This window comes from Podarcis melisellensis (assembly GCF_964234715.1).
Source record: "Podarcis melisellensis genome assembly, chromosome: 9".
NCBI lineage: Eukaryota > Metazoa > Chordata > Lepidosauria > Squamata > Lacertidae > Podarcis > Podarcis melisellensis.
The window spans coordinates 59,376,741-59,398,144 of NC_138541.1; the positions used below are offsets into that span (position 1 = coordinate 59,376,741).

The window sequence follows — 21,404 nt, forward strand, 5'->3', positions numbered from 1 at the left end:
AATCAACCAATAATCATCTTAAAACTCTGAAATCCTACACTGTCTTACTCTTTGTACAAGAAGAGTCATGAATCAATAGGATATATAGGAGACAAATTGCATGCTAACCAATACAATCTTTAGCCATCACAAAGTGCTGGCAGTGTCTCCCATTTTATAGTACTATTTTTAAATGCAAGCAGGGGGCAACTCTGCTTGAATTGTTCACCAACCCCACCCACTTCCATATTAACTCCTTCCCATCTCATGCTAGTACTTACTTTTCACTTTCCCAAGCCTATTCTTGAAGCTATTTATATTGTCTATTCCACAGCCCTGCTTTGCACATACATTCAGTGATGATGTATGTTTCTATTCATCTTAAAATATCTTAATATCAAGCCGGTCAGTCAGCTTTTTCATTCAGAGAAGGTTCAGTTGATGTACATATATAAGTGTTTGTGTGTTAATAAAATACATTATTACACTCAATTGAGGGATTCATGTTAAAGACAATGCATAATACATCATGTGAAGTTATTATTGACTATTTGAGGACTCTGCATCTGTTATCTCTCTCCCTTGAGGCAGCTAAGAAATGTAACAGGTAGAAGTTTGTGTAAAGTAGAGGTGGAAAGAGACTGAGAGGAAAAAAGGGGCTGTTTTAAACAAGTTTTGAGTACAAAAAGAGTTGGGAAATGCTCTGATGTGTATTTTTCCTTGTTAAGACTGTTTTTTAATATAAAAACCCTCAGTGCCTCTCCAGCGCTGCTTTACTGTAGTGTATCGCTATTTCTGCTTTACTCAAAAATTCTGCTGTTGTTTAAAACCACTTTTTTCCTCTCAGTGTTTCTTCAACCCTGCCGCTCCTTTAAACTACCACTTTCCTCTGCTTAGTGGAGAAACTGTGATACACAGAGACCCTTCTTTCCCCGCCACCAAGGCCTTGCTTTAACCTGCCCATGTCATTTACTACAGACGTGAGTTCTCGCCTTTTCTGCCCTGCCTCCTCCTTCCCCTTTCTCGGCCTTTAGATCCTTGGGAAACAACCAATGAAAACAGTGTGGTGATGTGATAGATTGTGTGGTGCTACTTTAGGTAGTATTAGGAGCTTTATAAACGGCCTACTACATATACACCAAAATAAAAAGAATGAAAAATGGTTACCTAAAAGCACCTGGGCTGGTCCTGCCAAGGCCCAGCACAAGGGACTCTGTAATTTCCATGCTTTCAGAGCGCATCATTGGAACAATGTGCTTAAACAAGGATGAAGGGGATGGGGCGCCAATTATCTAGAAACAGAAAGAGGATATCAGTACCTACTTATCATAATTCAGTTTGTAATTATGTTTATATCATTATAATAAACAAGAGCTGATGTTCAAGACAAGGCAATCAATGATGGGAAAAGGTTAAGAGAATCTCACAATTCCCATCTAAATGGATACTGCTAATACAGGGCTTGCCAGCTGCTGTTAACCTACTTTTTCTTCAGTGTTGGGTATCATCTTTGGAATACTTTCACAAGTAATTATGGTTTTATGATATCTCTAGCATTTCCAATGTATGCTATTTCCATGCTTCTCACAACGGTGTGTTATGAAACCTTCCAACAAGCAGACTACAAAGAGGTCCAGAAGAAGTCGTCAGCTTCAAACATTTTTGCTAACAGCTTTTGACAGGCCTCAAATTTCTCTAATCATTTTTCAACCCAACTAGACCATTAGCCTTCACAATTTTCTACATTAATGAGTCAACAATGACTTTATATCTAATGCAGACATCCTTTCATTTGACTCCAAAAGACTGCTGCTTATTATTTTCATCAACTCTTCTAGCTTTTATATTTACTTATTATTTATTTATTTATTTATTTATTTATTTATTTATTTATTGGAAAAATTTATATCCTGCCCTTCTGCTGCTTATGTTCTGAACAGGGCAGCTTACAATTAAAATCAACACAAAATACAACAAAATCTTGGGGGGAAAGAGTGCCATTTATGATTGAGGATGGCATCAGAGCGGGATCAATAAACCAACCTTGCACTTTGCCATTTCTTTTGTTATCATATGAAAATAAGGGAATCACAGATTACATTGCCTATGGATTTCTGATACTTCAAAAATTTTCAAGTTGCTTAGAAGCACTGAGTGAACATACTTTTGAATCAATGCTGTAGCCACTATCTGGAGTAGACGCCAGCGTCTCAGGAGGGGAGCATCTAACAGAACCTGCAGATGCAGAAGAGGATGCAGAAGTTGCTGCACTGCAGCAAAGAATCAGGTAATTTCTCCAGAGCCCAATATAGGAGTCGCTGCTTATAGCAGTATTTACTTTCTTGGCATTGATAGGGCTGCTGTTTAAAAAAAGAAGAGAAAAGGAAAGAAAATGGATTGTTGTTGTTAGTATTTTTTAAAGAGCTCTTGTAATGTACTGAATGTCTCTGGTTAATATGATCTCATTATTCAACAAAGATACCACAAAACTAGGAATGTGCATAGTTTGCCTGCATACATATTACGAAGTCTGGCATAAGATAAGCCTTCGAAGAAAATCTTTACACACTGTTCTCAGGACTGCAGTGGGGAAATCCTCTACCATAGTTTTTCCCAATTCTGTATAAACTCCAATAATGAATCAACCTTTTAAAAAGTGCGTGTATATTTTGTTCTAGCTTTCCACATACTTTCAAGAATGTCCTCTGTTTTTATATTGCTTTATCAAAATAAATTAATATGAGCTAGGGTTGCCATATCCCACCAAAATAGGACATGTCCAGGAGATCCCAGACGTAAGGCAACCCTACGTTAGCAAGCTAATGTCAATGCAAGACTTCCATGTTCATGAAAGAAACTGGGGGTATTGTTTTTGTTTATTATGGTATGTATTTTTCTCTTTTTATACTGTAAACCACCCTGTGCTCTTTGGATGAAGGGTGGTATAGCTGTTGTAAGAAGAAGAGAAAGAAAAAGTTATATTAAGAAAGGCACTTACTTTATGTCAACCTGTGGAGACAACAGTTGGAGTCTGGTATAAGCAAACATCCAGGCATAGCTCACGGCTGTAGGGCAGTGCTTTGGAAGATATTCCTGTTTCATAAAACTGGAGAGGCTAATAATCCAAGGGTCTTGACCCTGAGTTACATGTGCAAATATCCATATATGTGATGGACTGACAACATCAAACTGATGGCTGATAGGAGAGGAGCTCCAGTCAGCTAATGTTTGTAAATCTATTGAACTGGGACAGTACAGTAACGTAGTCTGTGTATATAAACAAAAATAAATCAGTTTAGTACACATGAATTTGTTTTAAAGTGTGCCTTTGTGGCTAAGAAAGAACATAATGCTGCCTCTCTCTTAACCATAAGTTAGCAAGTGGGCTACAAGATTTCCCTTCCCTGCTCCCTCTCCAGCATGGATTCTCCCCACTTCAACATCACTAGCCATGAGTAACAGTTTCTTTTTTAAAAAAAAGAACCATACCTGATCAGCACCAGTGAGATGTATGAAACTTTCAAGAATAGATGAACTCAGTCTGTCCATTACATCTATTGCCAACTCTTCATCACCCTAAAAATTACAAATACATGTTGCATGACAAAGTCAATGAATATTAAGATAAGACATTTCAGTACATGTGGCAATTAGCTTACCTTAGAAATGTCTAGGACTGTGAACAAGGCCCTTATCTCTTTAAGACAACTGACAGCTAATCGTCTAGTGGCAGATCTTGGGCTACAGAGAATGACCAATGCAAATCCTTCTACCACGTGGAATACACTTGAATAAGGACTCTTTTCCAAGGGAAGGGTAGGAGCTGTTCCATTGGCTACACCACGCTAAAAGGAAAAACAGGAGTTACTGAACTCAATGGGACTTATTTATCTGTATTAATTATTATTAGCACATATGCTCACTCTTTCCATTTTTATTTTCTGTGTATACTAGGACTACAGAAAGCCAGGCAAAATATTGCTGCTAATTACACTATTGTTATAATCCTCCTACTCAGAAGCAGCAAGATCAAAGAAACAAGCAGTACCAAAGCAGTTAAGGAATAAAGGAAAAGGAGGGGGAATGCAATCTCTGCACCCCTTACAGCAAACTTTTCTAACATGGTGCCCTCCAGATCTACAACTCCCATCAGCCAGCATGGTAAAGTTAAGTAACATTTGGCATGCACCATATTGTGGAAGACTGCTTTTAAGCCTTTCTATAAGCAAGATATTAAATTGTTTCCTAAACAACTCAAATTCATCCTAAACTTCATAACATGTTTCTTCTTCTACTTCGCTATTCCTGTGTCTACAACCTGCGCCATTCTTTTTCTTATTTTTACCGGTATTTCCATTCTGCCTAGTCTCTAGAAATTTTTCTATCTGAAGAAAATATAACTTTGTGACACTGGTGGGGTTTTTCCCCCCATATAATTTTTATTGAATTTTGTGTTTTACAATTTAAAGTACTCATTTACATCCTTAAGAAATCTATCACTTCCATCCTTCTCTTTCCATGGTTCATTTTACATATCATAAATCCCTGCATATTTTACAAAAAACTATACCATTCAGTATTCCATTCTTGCATCCATCAAAACTTATTTACACTGTTGAATTTATCTTAATGCTGCCAGTGTTTTCAGCTGTACACAATTATTTCCCATATATTCAATAAAAACTTTTCAATCCTCTTTAAACTTTAAATGTTCTTCTTGTTCTCTTCTTGTATATGTTAAGTCTGCAAGCTGTACATTCTGTCAACTTAAGTTGCCATTCTTCTTTGGTTGGGACCTCGTTCGTTTTCCATTTTTAGGCTAACGGAACATGGGCCGCAGTAGTGGCATACATAAATAACCTTTTTTGACACCTGGGAATTTCAGTCTGAATTATCCTAAACAGAAAGGACTCTGGGAAAGTACCGTACTTTTAAACATTTTCCCCCCAATTCATTATGTATTATTTCCCAATACTCTTTTACCCTTTTACAAGTCCATGTGACACTGGTGTTTTGATAAATGGTGAAATATAATGCAACTTAGTCCCAGATAACTGTGAGGCATTTATGGCTGTATTAAGGCATACACACTGACAATAGCTTCGTGCAGCACAGTTGTACCTGAGCTTCTTGGTTCTTATTTTGCACTTGGACTGCTTGTTTCCACTGATTGATTAGCTGCACGAGCATCTTGACTGCATTGTCCAGAAGTGTTGGATGAACATCAGTGACCTCACGAACAATAAAATATACAAATCCTGACAGAACATCTTCCCTCCAATCTGGAAAATCCAGCATTAATGCTTGCAACGTATTGAAAGCCAGGGCACGCAGTTCCTCATCCATGTGAATTGTCAACCTGTGGGGAACCAAAGTTGCTGTTTAGAACTAAAGGGAAGAAGTTAACACTTTACGGAAACATGGTTCAGGATGGGAAAGATGGACGGCAACAGTAGTAGGGAGCGTGGTGGGGCTCTGCCTGGCCTCCCTCTAAGTCACTATTGCATACCGTGACAGGAGGCAGGGGAAGCGGTGACAATCTTATATTAAGACTGTAAGCCACCTTGCAGACATTGAGTGGACAGGATTGTATTCAACTAAGTCCTACTCAGACTAAATCCACTAAAATCAGTGAACCCAAGTTAGTTTGCATTTCTTAGTGCAGAAAGTATTGATCTGATGTGTAAAGATCTTTCCTATTCTAATTAATTCAAGAGGGGTCTGGAAGCTTCTCTATGTGAAATAAACAAGCAGAAGGTTCATGATGTTTGGGTTATACCTTCAGAGAAGTTGAATACAGCTAGCTTAAACTGGTTCTCTTATCTCTTCTGTCAAGGTCATGCTGACTATAAAAGTAAGGCCAGAAGGAGACTGGGTTTCGCTTTCTATTTCTATATCTTTTCCTTCTGGTGTGGTGTTCTGTACATAGTATGCTTAGTGTTAAGGTTTAGACTTCTTATAAATTATTTTAAGTTTAAGTTAGATCTGCTGTAACTGGATTTCTTATGGACAGTGCCAAATCTGAATGTACTGGATTTGTGACCATTATGCTCATTTGCCTTCAGTAGCAGTAAAGCTCTACTGGATGAAATACAATTGCCTCTGGTCTATTTTTTGGGAATCCTGAAATGTGTTTAAGTTTTTATCCTGCTAACTATACATTAGAATCTACTCTGGATCAATACTGAGTAAATTTCAATAACAGTCAGGTCCATTCACTTCAATGGGCCTTCTCTGTGTAGGCCTAGCTTTGAAGACCACCCAAAAGGTTAAATAATCAATCTATTCTGGCCTATTGCAAAAATATTAATCATTCAAATAATACATTGATAATTTTAACCACAGTTTCTGAAATTCATCTTTAATACTGTAAATGGGTTTTCTCATTAAAGGTTCAGTCTCTACCTTGCAAGCAGTTCAATAAGGTCAGTTCTGCTCATGCCATCTGGAATTAGCCTTGGGATAGCAGCAATACAAGTTCTAAATAAATCAATTTTCGGTTTTCTCTCACCGCTGTGAAAATAAAGCAGGTTTAAAACCATCAAAGGAGAGTTGACATAGAGCTCATTAGCACATTAGATACATGCATTAGGAATTCAATTTTAAACATTTTTGATGATAAAGTAATAGACATTTGATTGTAACTTGATTTCTATAGGCGCAGTTCTAGAACTGCTAAGCCCTGTTGACTACAGTGGAGCCTAACAATGCTTAACAATGCAGGATCATGCATCAGCTCTCTTTCAGAAATAAGGAGTACTGCAATGAATCAGATATAAGCATGATTAATTTGTTACGTACGTGATCATGTCTTCCGGTTCCTTGTTAGACATCTGAATACTAGTCATGCACATTGGCCTTCCAACTTCTTTGTCTAGATGTCTAAGGATACTGTCCAGTGCTTTTCTTACTTGAGGATAGTATATTGACATTCCTGAAGAGGGAACACAGTTCAACAGCGCTTGATCCTCAACCGTGTACTTTAGTTTAACTTTCACCTTTTTTGAGTCATACTAGATACTCATTTTTGCATTGATCCTGAAGCCACCGTTTGATGGTGAATTCCACTGAGGCTTAGTTCAAGTAAGGTGTTTTTTAAAGATAAAGGACATTCCAACGAGAAATAAATTAGCCTTGGGACAGGCTAATCTTTTAGAACAGAGATATCTTGGCAGTCAAACAAAAACTTGTGGATGCCACACAGGTCCCTCCAACTAGGTGGGGTATGTTCCTGATACAATTTTGTGCCCTGAAGGTCAACTTGAAGCCATAAAACTCCCTATTCTCAGGGATCTCAGATTTTTCTTGCAGTTGTAGTGTGTTTTTTAAGAACTACATGTGCATAAAAAATGCAGTGTACGCACACACACTTATAGGAAAATCCTTGGGCTCACTTGGATTGACAAAGACACCAGCCAGGAATATAGGAGCAAAGCAGCAGGCTGTAGGCCTGATCTTTATTCCAAAGACTCTTGCAACAGGACTTCCACCCACCACATGGAAGAAGCAGCAAGAAGCCTCGAACACACTTAGTGAAGCATCATGCACACATCACAAATACATCAGGGTTATGTCACATTATGGGAGGGGGTTTCTGGCAGAAACCTGATCATCAGGTTTGCCCCCATCTCTCCCTTGCCCTATATTTACAAGTTCCTGGGTTTCCCAGTGAGGTAATCACACTTCTTTGTCCTGACTGAGAACCTAATCTGGTTGGGGTTCTGGCTTTGGCTACGTTAAGGACTGACAGTCAGAGAATGAATGGGTATGGATGCGTATGATAAGTTTCTAGCTCTTAAACTGGAAAGCTCTGAGCAAGAGAAAGGAATGGATGGTTCATATTTCCACTTTTTATTATCTATTAATTATACTTGTACACTGCTCTTCAATGACGCTTTATGGATTGAATATGGGAGTATATTGTATTTAATTATGGGGTATCAGAGTTTTTAGAGGGTTAACCAGGCTGGGATAGCAGGCTTATTGGTTTCTGAATGTCTGATGTAGATTTTTTTTCAATTTCGTTGTTCTGTATGGGCCAATGACAATAAATATTATCGTATCATGTGAGATATGCACTTCTACTGGCCCTTGCAGTAATAAAAAATATGATCCACAGGCTGATTTAATTTTAAAATGCACTATTAGATTTGTTAAGAAATAAAACACTGCGCTTTTTTGTACCATTATGATTCTTATACATTCCATTCTTCCCCTTCAATACCATCACCGACTAACCTATAACTTTTGCTTCTTCATCAGTCAGAGTTTTATTGAGAAAAATCTTCTTGACCCGGAGGGTGTTTCCTGAGGGAAGTACAACACCTGTAGTTGGCATAGGTGGTTCGCCGTCCTTCTGTTGTAAACTGTCTGCTATCACAAGGAAGACTCTGAGCCCTATATTCATTCTCTGCAGAAGGGAACATTTATTAGCAACCTAGGCATGCTATTGCAACTCATGTTCAGTTACATTTTACAATACGAATATTCTTCTCTCCTTCTGCTCAACAGGCCAAACATCTCCACAAAACATCTTACTAAATGACCATTAAAAGTTTGCTAACCTTTGCAAAATAATGTATTCTAAAGAAGATATAAAAACTCAAAGGTTCTATTGAGCAAACCAGGAGTGGCCTATGTGATGCCCTCCTGAGGCCGATAAGACTACAACTCCCATGAACCTCAGCCAGCATAGCCAATGGTTGGGGATAATGGAGGTTGTAGTCCAATAACATCTGGCAGACAAAGATGCAGTCAAACTAGTCCTGCCTACATGGATTAGGAGCATATATGCTCAAGAATACAAAGACTGTAGACAGATTCTAGATCTGAACTGTCTGAAAACATTGGCAAAGTTCTAGAATTTCTAAGGAAACCCACTGCTGTGAACCTGCTTCAGAACTGCATATGAAATTGACCGCCTTACAAACAAACTTAAAAACACAACAATTATTTTTAGCTCCAATTTTGTTTTACCTCTGGATTAATAGTGAAGGTTTTAGGTGATTTCCCAACACTGAGAAGATCAAAAATGATTTCTTTCATTGCGAAATCCAAGCGTTCCTAAGAAGAAAAGCATGTCTTCGTAAGACTTTTCGTAAACTGTAGCACATAATCAAAGCCAATAAAGTGAATGTTAGAGCTTTGTGTTTTAGGATAACTGGCTCAAAACTAGTTACTATTCTTAAGTGAATTCTCTATAATGCAGTGTACCAGTATTGTTTTTATTTTAATGCAAATTATTTGAAAGCAGTAAGTTTTTCAAATGTAGATTGTTTTTAAATGCTCTACTACAGGAAAAAAGAGTTTCTAGTGATGTATTCAAAACTGTGATGTGTGTGTGTGTGTGCGCGTTGCAAGCCTGCCAACTCTTTTGGCAAATAAGAGTTATGCAAAGAAGAAGAAAAGAAGAGTTTGGATTTGATATCCCGCTTTATCACTACCCGAAGGAGTCTCAAAGCGGATAACATTCTCCTTTCCCTTCCTCCCCCACAACAAACACTCTGTGAGGTGAGTGGGGCTGAGAGACTTCTGAGAAGTGTGACTGGCCCAAGGTCACCCAGCAGCTGCATGTGGAGGAGTGGAGACGCGAACCCGGTTCACCAGATTACGAGTCCACCTCTCTTAACCACTACACCACACTGGCTCTCAAAGAAAGGCTTTTGCTCTTGTTCTTGTCAAAAAGCAACAGCAGACTGCAGTGGCTAGAGCAGTGGTTTTCAAATTGTACTCTGTGGAACCATGGGGTTTCTCAGAGGCTTATTATGGGTTCCTCAATGAAGATAGCAGTGGCGGCAGACAGGCTTCACTCAAAGACAGCTTGCCTATCACCATTGACTATCCCTGTTACATGAAAAAAGGGGAGCACTGAGTGTGTTCTAGGCTTCCTTTTCAGCTTAATAATGCCTAACAGACCCACATAAAGCAAATGTGCGTTCTATAACATGTTTGTAAGTTCTCTGAACCTGCAGCAGGTTCCTTGGTAGGTAATATGGAAAGGCGGCAAATTTAAAAATAGGAGTGTTATTATGCATTGAAACAAACTGCAGAAAGGCTCACCTGAGCAATGAATTGAATAATTTTTACAAATATGTTCAGAGGTGTGTCTCGAGGGACCACACTGCGAGAGCCTTTTGGGAAAAGTGCCGATACAATGCTCATGAGGCGGCTGCAGAGGAAACAATTGAGAGAGCCGCATTGAGAAAACCCAGCAAGAGTATTATCATAAAATAGTCACGGTACTTTTCAATTTGAAGAAAAAAAGTTACAAAGGTTTCAAATATACTGAACCAAACCGCTTACCTTTGTGTCACAGTGTTGCTTTCACATTTTATTCTAATAACATAAACCCATAATAATCTATACAGCGATTCCAGTGCAACTCGAGACATTTTGGGATCTTTATTCTGTTAAAAAAAATAATTTAAAAAAGAGAAATATTATGTTATGTATAGGACTTCATTTCAAATTGATATTTTAAAAACACTATTAAAACACTAATTTAAATAGATTACATTTCATTATTGGAAATCTATGCTGTAATACATTTGTGACCAAGAGCCCTTACCACAAACAGCATATGTATGATGCACCGGCTGCCACACAGGGCTTCTAGGAAATGACGATGTGACATAAGCACTGATGCAAAGCAGAAGGATAATCACAGGCCTGCCTTTCTACAACACTCAGCGAGCAAGAGCAAGAGCCAGAGCACTTTCTCCACCCCATCCCATGAAAACTGTACTAGTAGAATCTGAGTGCAGGTTCTAGGAAGGCAGGAGTGGTATTCTGAGCTGGCTGAAGCACCCACTCCCCATTTCCCTCCAGTAAGACTGTCTTGGTCTCTTCTACTTTCAGGTGCATGGGGGCTATGTTGTAGCCGGAGTGGAAGTGCCACGTGCATTGGAAGCAGAAACATTCCTCTTCCCCTCTCTTTTGCAAAGAATAAAAGCTGGCTGTTCCTTCCACAACACAACTGCTTTCAGTCTGGTCCTGGTTAATAGGTTCTATGAAAATTACTCCCAAGTATGTGTGCATAGAATTGTAGCCTTAGGGTGCAAGCACACTTGAGATTAAGTCCCAAAACTGAATGGGACTTACATTTAAGGAAACAATCACAGGAACAGTTTAGTTGTTCTGAGCCAGTGAAGGAGTGTCTTACAATTCTTACCTCCCTTGCTCCCTGTACTCTTAACTCCACAGGGCTCCCTTTCACTCGCTCACCAATAAGCTACTTCTTATTGGAAATGATACTATAGAGTTCTGACACACAAAGGACATTTTAGAAGGTGGGAAGCTCTTGGCCAGGAAGCCTGTTATGGAGAGCTGTAGGGGACCCGGTTTCACATAACAGTTGTAATTTAGCAGCCATTTCTTTGGTGGAAGTCCTTTGGTTAGAATTATTCTACATACGTATCACATTCACACTGAGACAACCTCACTAGTTCTCAATGCTGACTTTGTTGTGCAAAGCCCTGGTATGTTTAAATCACACATTCCTTGTTCACCATTTCTTGTCGTTATTTGCTTGCTCTGATCACCCACCTGCACATACCAGAGTTAAGAAGCATTAGATGGACCCAAACTATGTTAGCTGAACTTAGGTATCACTGAAATCAACCAGAGGAGTTAACTCCAACTTCAGCTGCACTGAAATTTTAAGTATAGCTACCCTAGTTTGGACAATTATAGTTACAATTATAGTTACATACATACTAATGCATTGGGGACAATTGGACAATTATAGTTTGGACAATTATGCATTGGACAATTATAGTTACATACATACTAATGCATTGGGGGGTGGATTGGGGGGCCAATTAATCAGAGGTTACTTTTCTCCATTTTCAGCTCACTTCAGTCTGATGAACCTCTCTCTGACAAAGACACTCACCAAAATAAGGCATTTATCACCAAAGAGTAAATAGTGAAAATGTAGGTAAATATTTTAGCAAATATTTGGGTGTGTGTGTGAAGAAATAACTCTTTGTTTGCAAAATTAAATGAAAACAGCTAAGGTCCCCCAGTGTTCTGCCAACACAGAATAGTTGACAGTTCTCCCTTTTTCATGTTTTTCCTTAGGAGGGACAAGCTCCTGGAACACAATGAAGCCAGTGCTAACACATTTTCATTCTGGTTAGGCTTCTCTCAAAAACATAAGCTATTATCCCTCTTCTAGAAGAATCATTCAGAATAGCAATCCATCAGGTACATCACTTAACATGTTCAAGAAGAAGAGTATTAATTTTTCTTACTTCATAAAAATCCATGGGCAGTCATTCACTGCAGAGCAGAAAAGACCTTATCAGTTTAGGGGGGGAAAGGAGGAGATCTGAATGCTCAATAGCTTAGCAAGCTGCTAGCTTTCTAATGTCGTCTGCAAGGCTTCAGGTAGAGAGTGGGAGCTATCAGAAGCCTCAGCACCTGATGTGGGCAACAACAAGCAAGCTCCAAGCTCCTGCTGCTCTAGCAATGTATTTAACTCCTGAGCAGATTAAGAAATCTGCCTACTTAGCATTATTTCTCTTTGGGAGACACCAGCCAACAAGGCACGTGTAAAGCAACTGACTCCATGATTCACTTAATCCCAGCAGGTTCTGCTCCACTATGTACTACAGGGAAGAATTGTACAATATCTAGTCCTAAGTTGTACCTACTTAGTTTCCACATTAGTTCACTCTTTAACATTAAAACTTGAAATGAGATAACAAATACATTATTGATGAATGGAGTGTGTGTTCATGCCTGTGAGAATGGGTGAAGGGCGTGTGAGAGAGAATGAATGGATTACTGTGAGACATTTGTGTCTTGTTTTTTATGTGCACGTACATGTAGAATGGAAGAGAATCAGAATGGATGGGGTGTATGTAAGAGACAGAACAGATGATGGATGAATGGGGTGTGTGCTTGTGTATGTGAATGGATAAACTGATGTGTGGCAGGAAGAAAATGAATGAAGAATAAATGAATTGTGTGTGTGTGTGTGTGTGTGTGTGAGAGAGAGAGAGAGAGAGAGAGAGAGAGAGAGGGAGGGAGAGAGAGAGAGAGAGAGAGAGAGAGAGAGAGAGAGAGAGAGAGAGAGAGAGAGAAAGCAGTGATGATGTGGGGGCATCTCTGGCCCCACCTACTGCTGGCATGCAGCAGATGGATTATCCCTGAGAGAATGTGGCCCTTGACAAAGGGCAACCACTCTTCCTTTAGAAACGAAACTCAGTCACTGCAAACAACAGCATTCCAAGAAATAGAGATTAAAAGGAAGCCAATATTGGTTAAATCCTCAGTACCATTCTCCCACTGGTGTCTTTCAAACATTTTCAATAAGCTCAGAGCAGATCCACAAATAAAGTTACGTAGTCTTCTTTCTTGATTAATGTAAACATGCTTTGCTTCACTCCCCTGCAATTGATCCAAGTCAACTACGTATAATGAATGGTGGTGGTTTTCCGTTATACTTACAAGCTACACACTGAATCGGGGACCTCGGCATCATAAAATGCTCAGTTCAATCCAAAGCACAGGGATGAATAGAGCAGAGATTGGGAACCTGTGGATCTCCAAAGGTTGATGGACCTCAACTCCCATCAGTACTAGCCAGCATGGCCAGTGGTCAAATATAACGGCAGGTGTAATCCAAGAGCATCTGGAGAGCCACAGGGTGCCATATCTGGAACAGAGGATGCAGATATGAAAAATCATGCACGTACCTCCTCATTCTTACAATGCGCCTAGCATGGTCTACATGTTTTCATATTGACAAGGAGAGGAGAAAGGGAGAATGTGGTATGAAAGCCATAGCTCTCCCTCCCCTCCACCGGAGAAAACATATTTCTTTGTGCACTCACATACATGAAGCATTTTTAACAAGTGCAACAGGAATGTAATTAGCATTAAACTATACCACGTGTGCAGCTGTTTCTTCTATCCACTGAAACTAAATTACTCCTGATTTTCCTTTCAAAGATTAACTACTATTTCTGCAGTTGCTTCTTCACACTGTGATTGCAGTTTGCATACAACCAAAGAGGACATACAATGCAACAATCAACCCCCCCAAATAAGTCAGACAAAGCTATTTCTTACTTTGCTAATACAACATATTAACTTACCTGGAGAGTTTCTATTTGTTTTCTGATACTGTTGTTAGATGGCATCTAAATAAAGCAATGCAAGACAGCAAAACATAACAAACATGAGAACGGGAAGCACATGCATGTTAGATGAAAAAATAAAATAATAAAAAGCACAAACAGAAAGCTGCTTACGGGGGCTCTATTCAGCAGAAACACTTTTCTTTTTGCAGATAAGACACCACTGCCAGCTACCTGCGGTAGTGGTGTGGGATGGAGAACATCTTCCTCCTCCTCCTCCTCCTAGTGGCAATGGTGTTGCTCACTAGAACAGAGATAGGGTGGAGTAGGAGGGTAGTGAGGTTGCCACCTCCAACCCAAAGGTACCTGCTCTCACCCTGTAAGTGGCAGCACCACTGCCACCAGGAAGACACTGATGCCATTCCGTCCCAGCCTTATGCTCATTAGCTCGGACTGCAGAATTGAAGGCAAGCGTACTCTGGTCTCTGCCACTAGTCAGGTGGCCATGGCAATTTGAAGGCTCCACTCCTGCCTTCCAGGAAGAACATCAAGCCAAAGGGATGACCAACCTAGCTTCATTCATGATCCAAAGGAGCTACAGACCATTTGCTTCACTCCTCCTTCTAGGAAGAACACTGCACCAGCTGCCAGTTACCCTAGGGCTTCAGAACCAAAGGAAGATATACTCTAGTCTCTGCCATTAGCCAGGGCGCCAAGGACCACTATATGTTTTTTAAAAACATAAATAAAAACCTGCCTTATATTTTCAAATTATTTCTGAAAGTGGAAGAAATTCAAATCAATTGTTCTAGGCATTTGCCAACTTAAAAAAAGAGAGAGATCAAAATCTCAATATACAGCAGGAATATTGTTGTAAATTCTAGTCTGAAAGTTTGACATCTGAGATGAAATCCTCATATACAGTTAGTACTGTAAATGCTATGTGCCATTTCTGTTGAACAGAGCCCCATAATAAAATGTTGTGTTGTTAAGGGTCAACAAAACTATGTTAAAGTATCAAACGCATGCTTTATGAGTTCTAATTAAAGTCCCTAACAACAGAAATTTTATGCATCCATTGCCAGCAATAAGGGTTTTTCTAAATAAAAGAAGTGAGAGATACCAGCATCCCTCCTCTATATGCTACACAGAGAAAGCTTCAATAGCAAGTAGACAGAGACAAACAAAAAGTAGACATTGCAAAATAGCTGCAAATGTGTAAAGGAAATAGACAAAACCTTGACACGATATAAAATTATATGTGGAGATGATCCTACAGTAAAACACCTAGCTGCTAGATTTTGCATGTTTCACCATTATTTATGTAGTTTAAAACAGGTACAATTCTGAAGTTTTCGCACAGGCAGATGCAAGAAACACTTATAACAAGATGAAATACAAGACTCCAGTTGTTAATATCAACCTATCACCAGCAGAAATTCATTAAATATTTTGCCTGTATACAACATAAAATTCTTGTTAAATCCATTTTATCAAAGGAATGAAAATATATATTCCCTGTGAAGTCCTTTGAATTCAGTAACAGGGAAAACATGTTTTCAGCTCTTCCATTGAAATAAGCATGACTCAAAAGTGGTCAACTATGGCCAATTTCACCGTAAGCAAGTCTTTGGACCATACCCTAACAGTATGGAAATGGCATGTTTACTATGCCCATATGACTGAACCCACACCATTCTCTATAACAAAGTGATATAGAAACCATGTAGGAAGGCAAGATTATGCTGGAGAACCATCTTATACATAACCATTCTAGTCTCTGGTGCTAGTGTGTTTCTTCATGTAGAATGCTCTCCCTTGTTGTCTTAGATGGGTGAACATAAAGTGCACTTTGATGCATGCACAGAGCGATATCCCCCTCTAGTGACAGATATTCATGCCTCATGGAGCACTCAAGAAGGCCCCAAGATCATGAGCATAATAAATTGGTCATGAATGGTTTGTTGCCTGAGCAATTTAAGTTGGGCTGGGCCTTGGTGTACCTTTAATAGTTAACTTGCAAATAGCTAGGATCTCAGTGCATACGTTATTTAGACTAATCAAATTAAGCCGATGGAAAAATTCACCACATTGGAACAAATATAGTTTCTTGGTTTGGTAGAATTTCAGTAATTAAAATGAAAGTCCTCCCAAAATTTATTTTCATCTTCCTGGCTTTAATGATTCCCATTCCACAGAACTTACTCAGTAAGAGTCAAACATTTTTAATCACCTCTTAATCACCAAAGAATTGGCCTTAATAAAATGCAGAAACTGAGGTTAGAGGGATTGCAGGCACCAACATAAGAGTTGTGCATTGGTGGAAGAAATAATGGAAGGAAAGACATGATGTAGAGCAAGAAGGAATGTGATTTTTCTTGAAAATATTGTATTTTAAAAACAAGAAGAAGATAAGCAAAACAGTATCAAGTATTGTTAAAATTTGGTCTAAATATCTGGATCTTTATCCCAGAAATTTCACCTGAATCTCTTCAAGTTTACTCTGATTTTATGGAATAAGTAATTTTACTGGGTGGAAAGTAACGTATCTCAAAATTAATGCGTGTAGCTTTTTGACATTTGATCAGAGTAAATAAAAATTTCTGGAATTTTTATCTAACATTGATATTTACAAAGCTAGGAGTATGTTGTTGTATCCAACTAAGTGATACTCAAAGCAGACCCAGTGAAATCAATGGGTTTAAGTTAGTCAATGGGTTTCAACAGATACAACTCATGATTATGATTCAAAGGCATGAGATTAGGAGGAATCTGACAGATTTTAAATTTCTATTATATAATGAACTCGCAGGTAAAGATATTATATCAAGGAAATACGCAGTTATTGATAAAGCGGGAAATAAAATCACAGAGAATCAGGACTGAAATTATGCAGATTTCATTCATTTTGCTAAACATGACGATAAAGGGGAAGTGTCATAAAGTTATTTACCAATTGTATTTTATTGCTGCAAAAGGTTCTGCTGCATGGGTGGAGGTCTGCTGCACTCACACACAGACATTCATAAATATTAAGAGAATTGTCCTTACCTTTAAATGGGACAAACAGTTCTGCAGGAAGATATGCCAATTATTTAAAAAAAACTGCTTCTGACTGACACACAACAAGCAGGTGATCAGTGGATACAAAGCCTGTTTGAGGAGGAAAAGAACTTGTCAAATTTATCTTTCAGAATTACAGTACCTAAGAGAATAATTGAAAGATTTCCATACGGAGTTACGGAATTCTGCGGTTTAAAAAGCTGTTTCACTAAACTTGGGGAGGGGGAATAAATCAAACAATCCTCAAATCAAATAGACTACAGCTTACTGCTCTACTTCTCAGTCATTCAACTTCTGAGTCCTATGTCGCTGGCCATTCCTGATATCTGTGTGACTACTAACCTCCTAGTGGTGCTGCATTAAAACTGCTAGCACATTTGCAAAGCTAAGTGGGGCTCAGTAGGGTTTCAAATTGAATGGGGGCTGCACGTTGAGATTCCTGCATTGCAGGAAGCTGGACTATAACACCCTCAGAGTCCCATCCAAGGCTACAATTCTATGATTCTATGCTACTTTGTTAAATTGCATGCATGAGTTCTGGACAAATACTCAAAACATAAACATTTTCAAATACCAATGAATGCTTCTTTCTTGAGCTCAGGTCAAAGGTAGTCTGGTAAAGCATTTCCACAAAGTTTTTCAGACATGGCACATTCACTTCATTTTTAACAGCCTAATGTCAAATAAAGAAATAGATCAGAAAGAACTCTTTAGAAAAGGAAACAAAGACACTGAAATTCACAACATGATAAAAGGCTCTGAGAAATAACCATTTTAAATCACCTTACAGATTTCATTTAAGTCTTGTAGCTCATATGAAATGAATGTGCAATAAATCATGCAGCAATAAAGTTAGTCAAGCAATGAACATTTACATGTAATTAGGTTTAAAAATAATACAACCCTATCAATGGAGAAAAGTGATTCTGAATCACAGGCTCTTGTATGCTTCATTCCAATCCACTAATCAGGACCAGGAGGAGAAAGGGATCTTATCAAAGTTGTACTGCATTTTTTAAGTGCTCGATCTCCCTGACACACCTGGCTGATACCTAGAAATAATGATATATGCTACAGCTTGGATCAGTTCCTACTTTATCCCCATGGTATGGCACCACACATGGCCAAGACTCTCACTAGGTTCAAGTTAGTCTTAGTATGCAATCTCTAAAGAGGCAGCTGCATTTATAATAAAGCTATCAAGATCTTTTAGTTGGTTGAAATTTGAATGCATCCACATACATAAACAAACAATATTTTTTTTGAAGATCCTGAATGAACAGAGTTCTGTTCATAATAATAAAAAACAAAGCTGAAAACAAAGATTTTTAAAATATGTACAGTTTTGTAAAAATGATTTTGCTTTCATTTAGATTCATCAAAAAAGGAAAAAGGAAAAAATATTATTTATTTCACCAAAGTTGTAAGAGAGGTAATGCTTTGGTCTTCTTTTGTTTACAGGTTTAATGGAGGTTTTGATACAACAGAAGCAACTAACTTTGGATTAATTCCCACCATACTTTAAAGAATACACCTGCAGGCGTGAACAGACCCACAATAATCACTGGTATGTCATGGGGAACAGAGCTGGTTCACATGTAACACTAAGTTAAACTATGGGTTAGTGTGAATCTGTGAGCGGGAAGCCTCCTGGAGAGACTATCGTGGCCATTTTGCTTCTCCTTCTGCTGCGCTATGTCATGATTTGGCTTAGTGAGTTGTCTGAACCTATGCTTGTGGCTTATATTGCTTTAGATACACCATGAGCTGTAAACAAAACTTGTAAACCAAGGTTTACAGTTTGTAGTTTGCCTACAGAAGACAAACCATGAGCCTAGGTTCAGATGACATGCTAAGCCTAACCATGGCTTAGTTCACAGCAGCGCAGCGCAAGGGGTGGCAGACGTAGAAGCACATTAGCTGCAATCTCCTTTCCAGAAACTCTCATGATTGCGCATTCATGCTAAGCCATATTTTGGCTTACTGTTATTACACACGAACCAGATCTTTGTCTAAGCAACACAGTCAAATGGGGGAAGAAAACATGTGTGCACGTGCTTACACACAAACACACACACACACTTCTGTGGAAGAATGAAATCTACTTACAGCAGCAACAGGAATGAGTATTTCTACAAACAAACCAGCCAGTGAGTGCTTAATGTCTTTGTCTTTTACTTCCAAGAAGTACTGTGCACATTCCTGTAAGAAAATAAGTTGACTGGTTATGAAGAGCTTCCCATGTTCATATATGAGAAATCCAAACACTGGCCTTTTAAAACCAAATGTGGCTATGCAGTGCCAACATTTAGTATGCATTAGCTGCAAATCAATTGAGCCCAATAAAGCTCTGACACGGAACCATTAGGAGCAGCAGCTTCTCCATGCTGTTTTATGGGAAGGTGCATGGCTCAGCAATACAGGACATGCCTTAAATGTAAAATGTCAAAGGATCAATCCCTAATGTTTTACAAGACTACGAAGGAATCCTGTCCATGACCTTCAATCCTCAAATTTCACCACCCCCAGCATCCAAAGGTCTCCCCCCCCCAAAAAAACTCTACCCTTTCTCCTTTGAGGGCCTATATGCTTGGAATTGCCTCCCTGTTTAAAGGATTCTTTTTCTGCCTCTCTTTCTTCAAATCCCTCCTCAAAACCTGCTTTTTGGGAAGTCATTAGCTCAGCATCCTAGTTATAAAGCCTGTAGCTAAGCACATGCTATTGAAACAATCACATAAAATCATAGACCATGGGCAGGCAAACTAAGGCCCGGGAGCCAGATCTGGCCCAAACGCCTTCTCAATCCGGCCCATGGACGGTTTGGGAATCAGCGTATTTTTACATGAGTAGAATGTGTGCTTTTATTTAAAATGCATCTCTGGGTTATTTGTGGGGCATAGGAATTCGTTCATCCCCCTCCCCAAAAAAGCAGTCCGCCCCCCCCAAGCGGCCCCCTGCTGAAAAAGTTTGCTGACCCCTGCTGTAGAGGATCATCCAGTCCAACCCCCTGCAATGCAGGAATATGCAGCTGTCCCATATGGGGATCGAACCTGAAACCTTGACATTATCAGCACCACACGCTAATCAACTGACTCATGTTAAATATTCTTCCACTTCTCTCTTCCACTTCAATATCTCCTGTGTCTAATTTCAGATAGTAAGTTCCTCAGGGGGCAGAGACCTTTGCCCTTGTGCTCTGTTAAGTGCTGTTCACACTGAGGGCACGAAAGAAGTAAAATAAAATAAGATAATTTACCTGCATGAACTGAAACGATGCTTCAAAATCTTCTACAGGATACATTTTTACTCTGAAAAACTTCATCCCCATAATTAAGCTGATGATACTTTGTACCACATGAGGACTCTGTTCCTTTTGTCGCAGTTCCTTTAATTCTGTGACAAACTTCTTTCTGACAGCTTGAAACCTAGATCGTGGAAAGGCAGACACAAAGGCTGTTCAATATTCTTTAGATTATTTATATTTAAAACAGATTTTCTGGTCCATATGTATTATGCTCTGCCATTAAAAAGCTGGGTAGCCATGGGCCTTTTGGACAATCTGGGAAAGAGTTTGGGACTGCTCCTCAACAGCTGTCCTTTCCCTACCATTCTACTGTGGTTCAGTTCTCAGATCACACTAAACCATACATTGAATGAAACCATGGTTCACTGTGAACAATCTGAGTGCTACTCTATGCTGCTCAAAAGAATGTGCTTAGTGCCACCCCACTCCTTCTTTTCAGTGTGTCATGGGGAAAACAAGCTGGAGGATGGGCTGCCTTCATGGGCAATCCAGAACTTGTGGTTCGTTTCTCTCCTAACAAACCACAGTGGTAAACAAAGAACAAATCTTGATTTACCAATGTGGTTTGTTCGGAGAGAAACAAAGCACAAGCACCGATTCATCTGTAATGGCAAGTTGGCCTTTGCCCTATTTCCTCTCAGCATGCTGAAGCAGGAAGTGGAAAGGCAGGAGCAACATAGCTGAGCAGTGTGCACTTTTGAATGATAGTTTCAAGTGATACGTGAACCAGGGTTACTTTTCAAGTGTTCTAGGAACTCGTTTGCACCTTTAATACTGCCATCTGTTTTAAAAAAACATGTTTTCTATTCAAAATAGGAAGCACTTCAACAGAGAAGCTGCTATGGCAATGAACTGCTGTTACAAGATGTCACATATTTAGATGCTATTGTTAAGATAAGAATGCACACAACCTTCAATCACCACTCATGAAAATTTCCATATGAACATGAGTCACAGGTTCCAAAAGAGAA

At 39.1% G+C, this 21,404-nt stretch overlaps 1 protein-coding gene across 9 annotated transcripts in view; it reads right to left on the minus strand.

The window, feature by feature from the left end:
- Positions 1–21,404, minus strand: part of FRYL (FRY like transcription coactivator) — a 146,581-nt gene that overhangs the window by 56,009 nt on the left and 69,168 nt on the right. For 6 of the 9 annotated variants that reach the window (XM_081924280.1, XM_081924279.1, XM_081924275.1 and 3 more), the window contains 17 exons: positions 20,386–20,554; positions 19,239–19,331; positions 17,704–17,802; positions 17,118–17,219; positions 14,085–14,129; positions 10,282–10,385; positions 10,039–10,147; positions 8,956–9,042; positions 8,218–8,389; positions 6,781–6,913; positions 6,385–6,492; positions 5,101–5,338; positions 3,639–3,824; positions 3,469–3,555; positions 2,978–3,246; positions 2,144–2,339; positions 1,147–1,271 (listed from right to left, as the gene is read on the minus strand). In XM_081924280.1, the coding sequence (XP_081780406.1) occupies positions 1,147–1,271; positions 2,144–2,339; positions 2,978–3,246; positions 3,469–3,555; positions 3,639–3,824; positions 5,101–5,338; positions 6,385–6,492; positions 6,781–6,913; positions 8,218–8,389; positions 8,956–9,042; positions 10,039–10,147; positions 10,282–10,385; positions 14,085–14,129; positions 17,118–17,219; positions 17,704–17,802; positions 19,239–19,331; positions 20,386–20,554 (2,322 nt within the window). The remainder of the gene's footprint in view (positions 1–1,146; positions 1,272–2,143; positions 2,340–2,977; positions 3,247–3,468; positions 3,556–3,638; positions 3,825–5,100; positions 5,339–6,384; positions 6,493–6,780; positions 6,914–8,217; positions 8,390–8,955; positions 9,043–10,038; positions 10,148–10,281; positions 10,386–14,084; positions 14,130–17,117; positions 17,220–17,703; positions 17,803–19,238; positions 19,332–20,385; positions 20,555–21,404) is intronic. The other 3 variants (XM_081924276.1, XM_081924278.1, XM_081924273.1) reach the window with 2 other exon arrangements.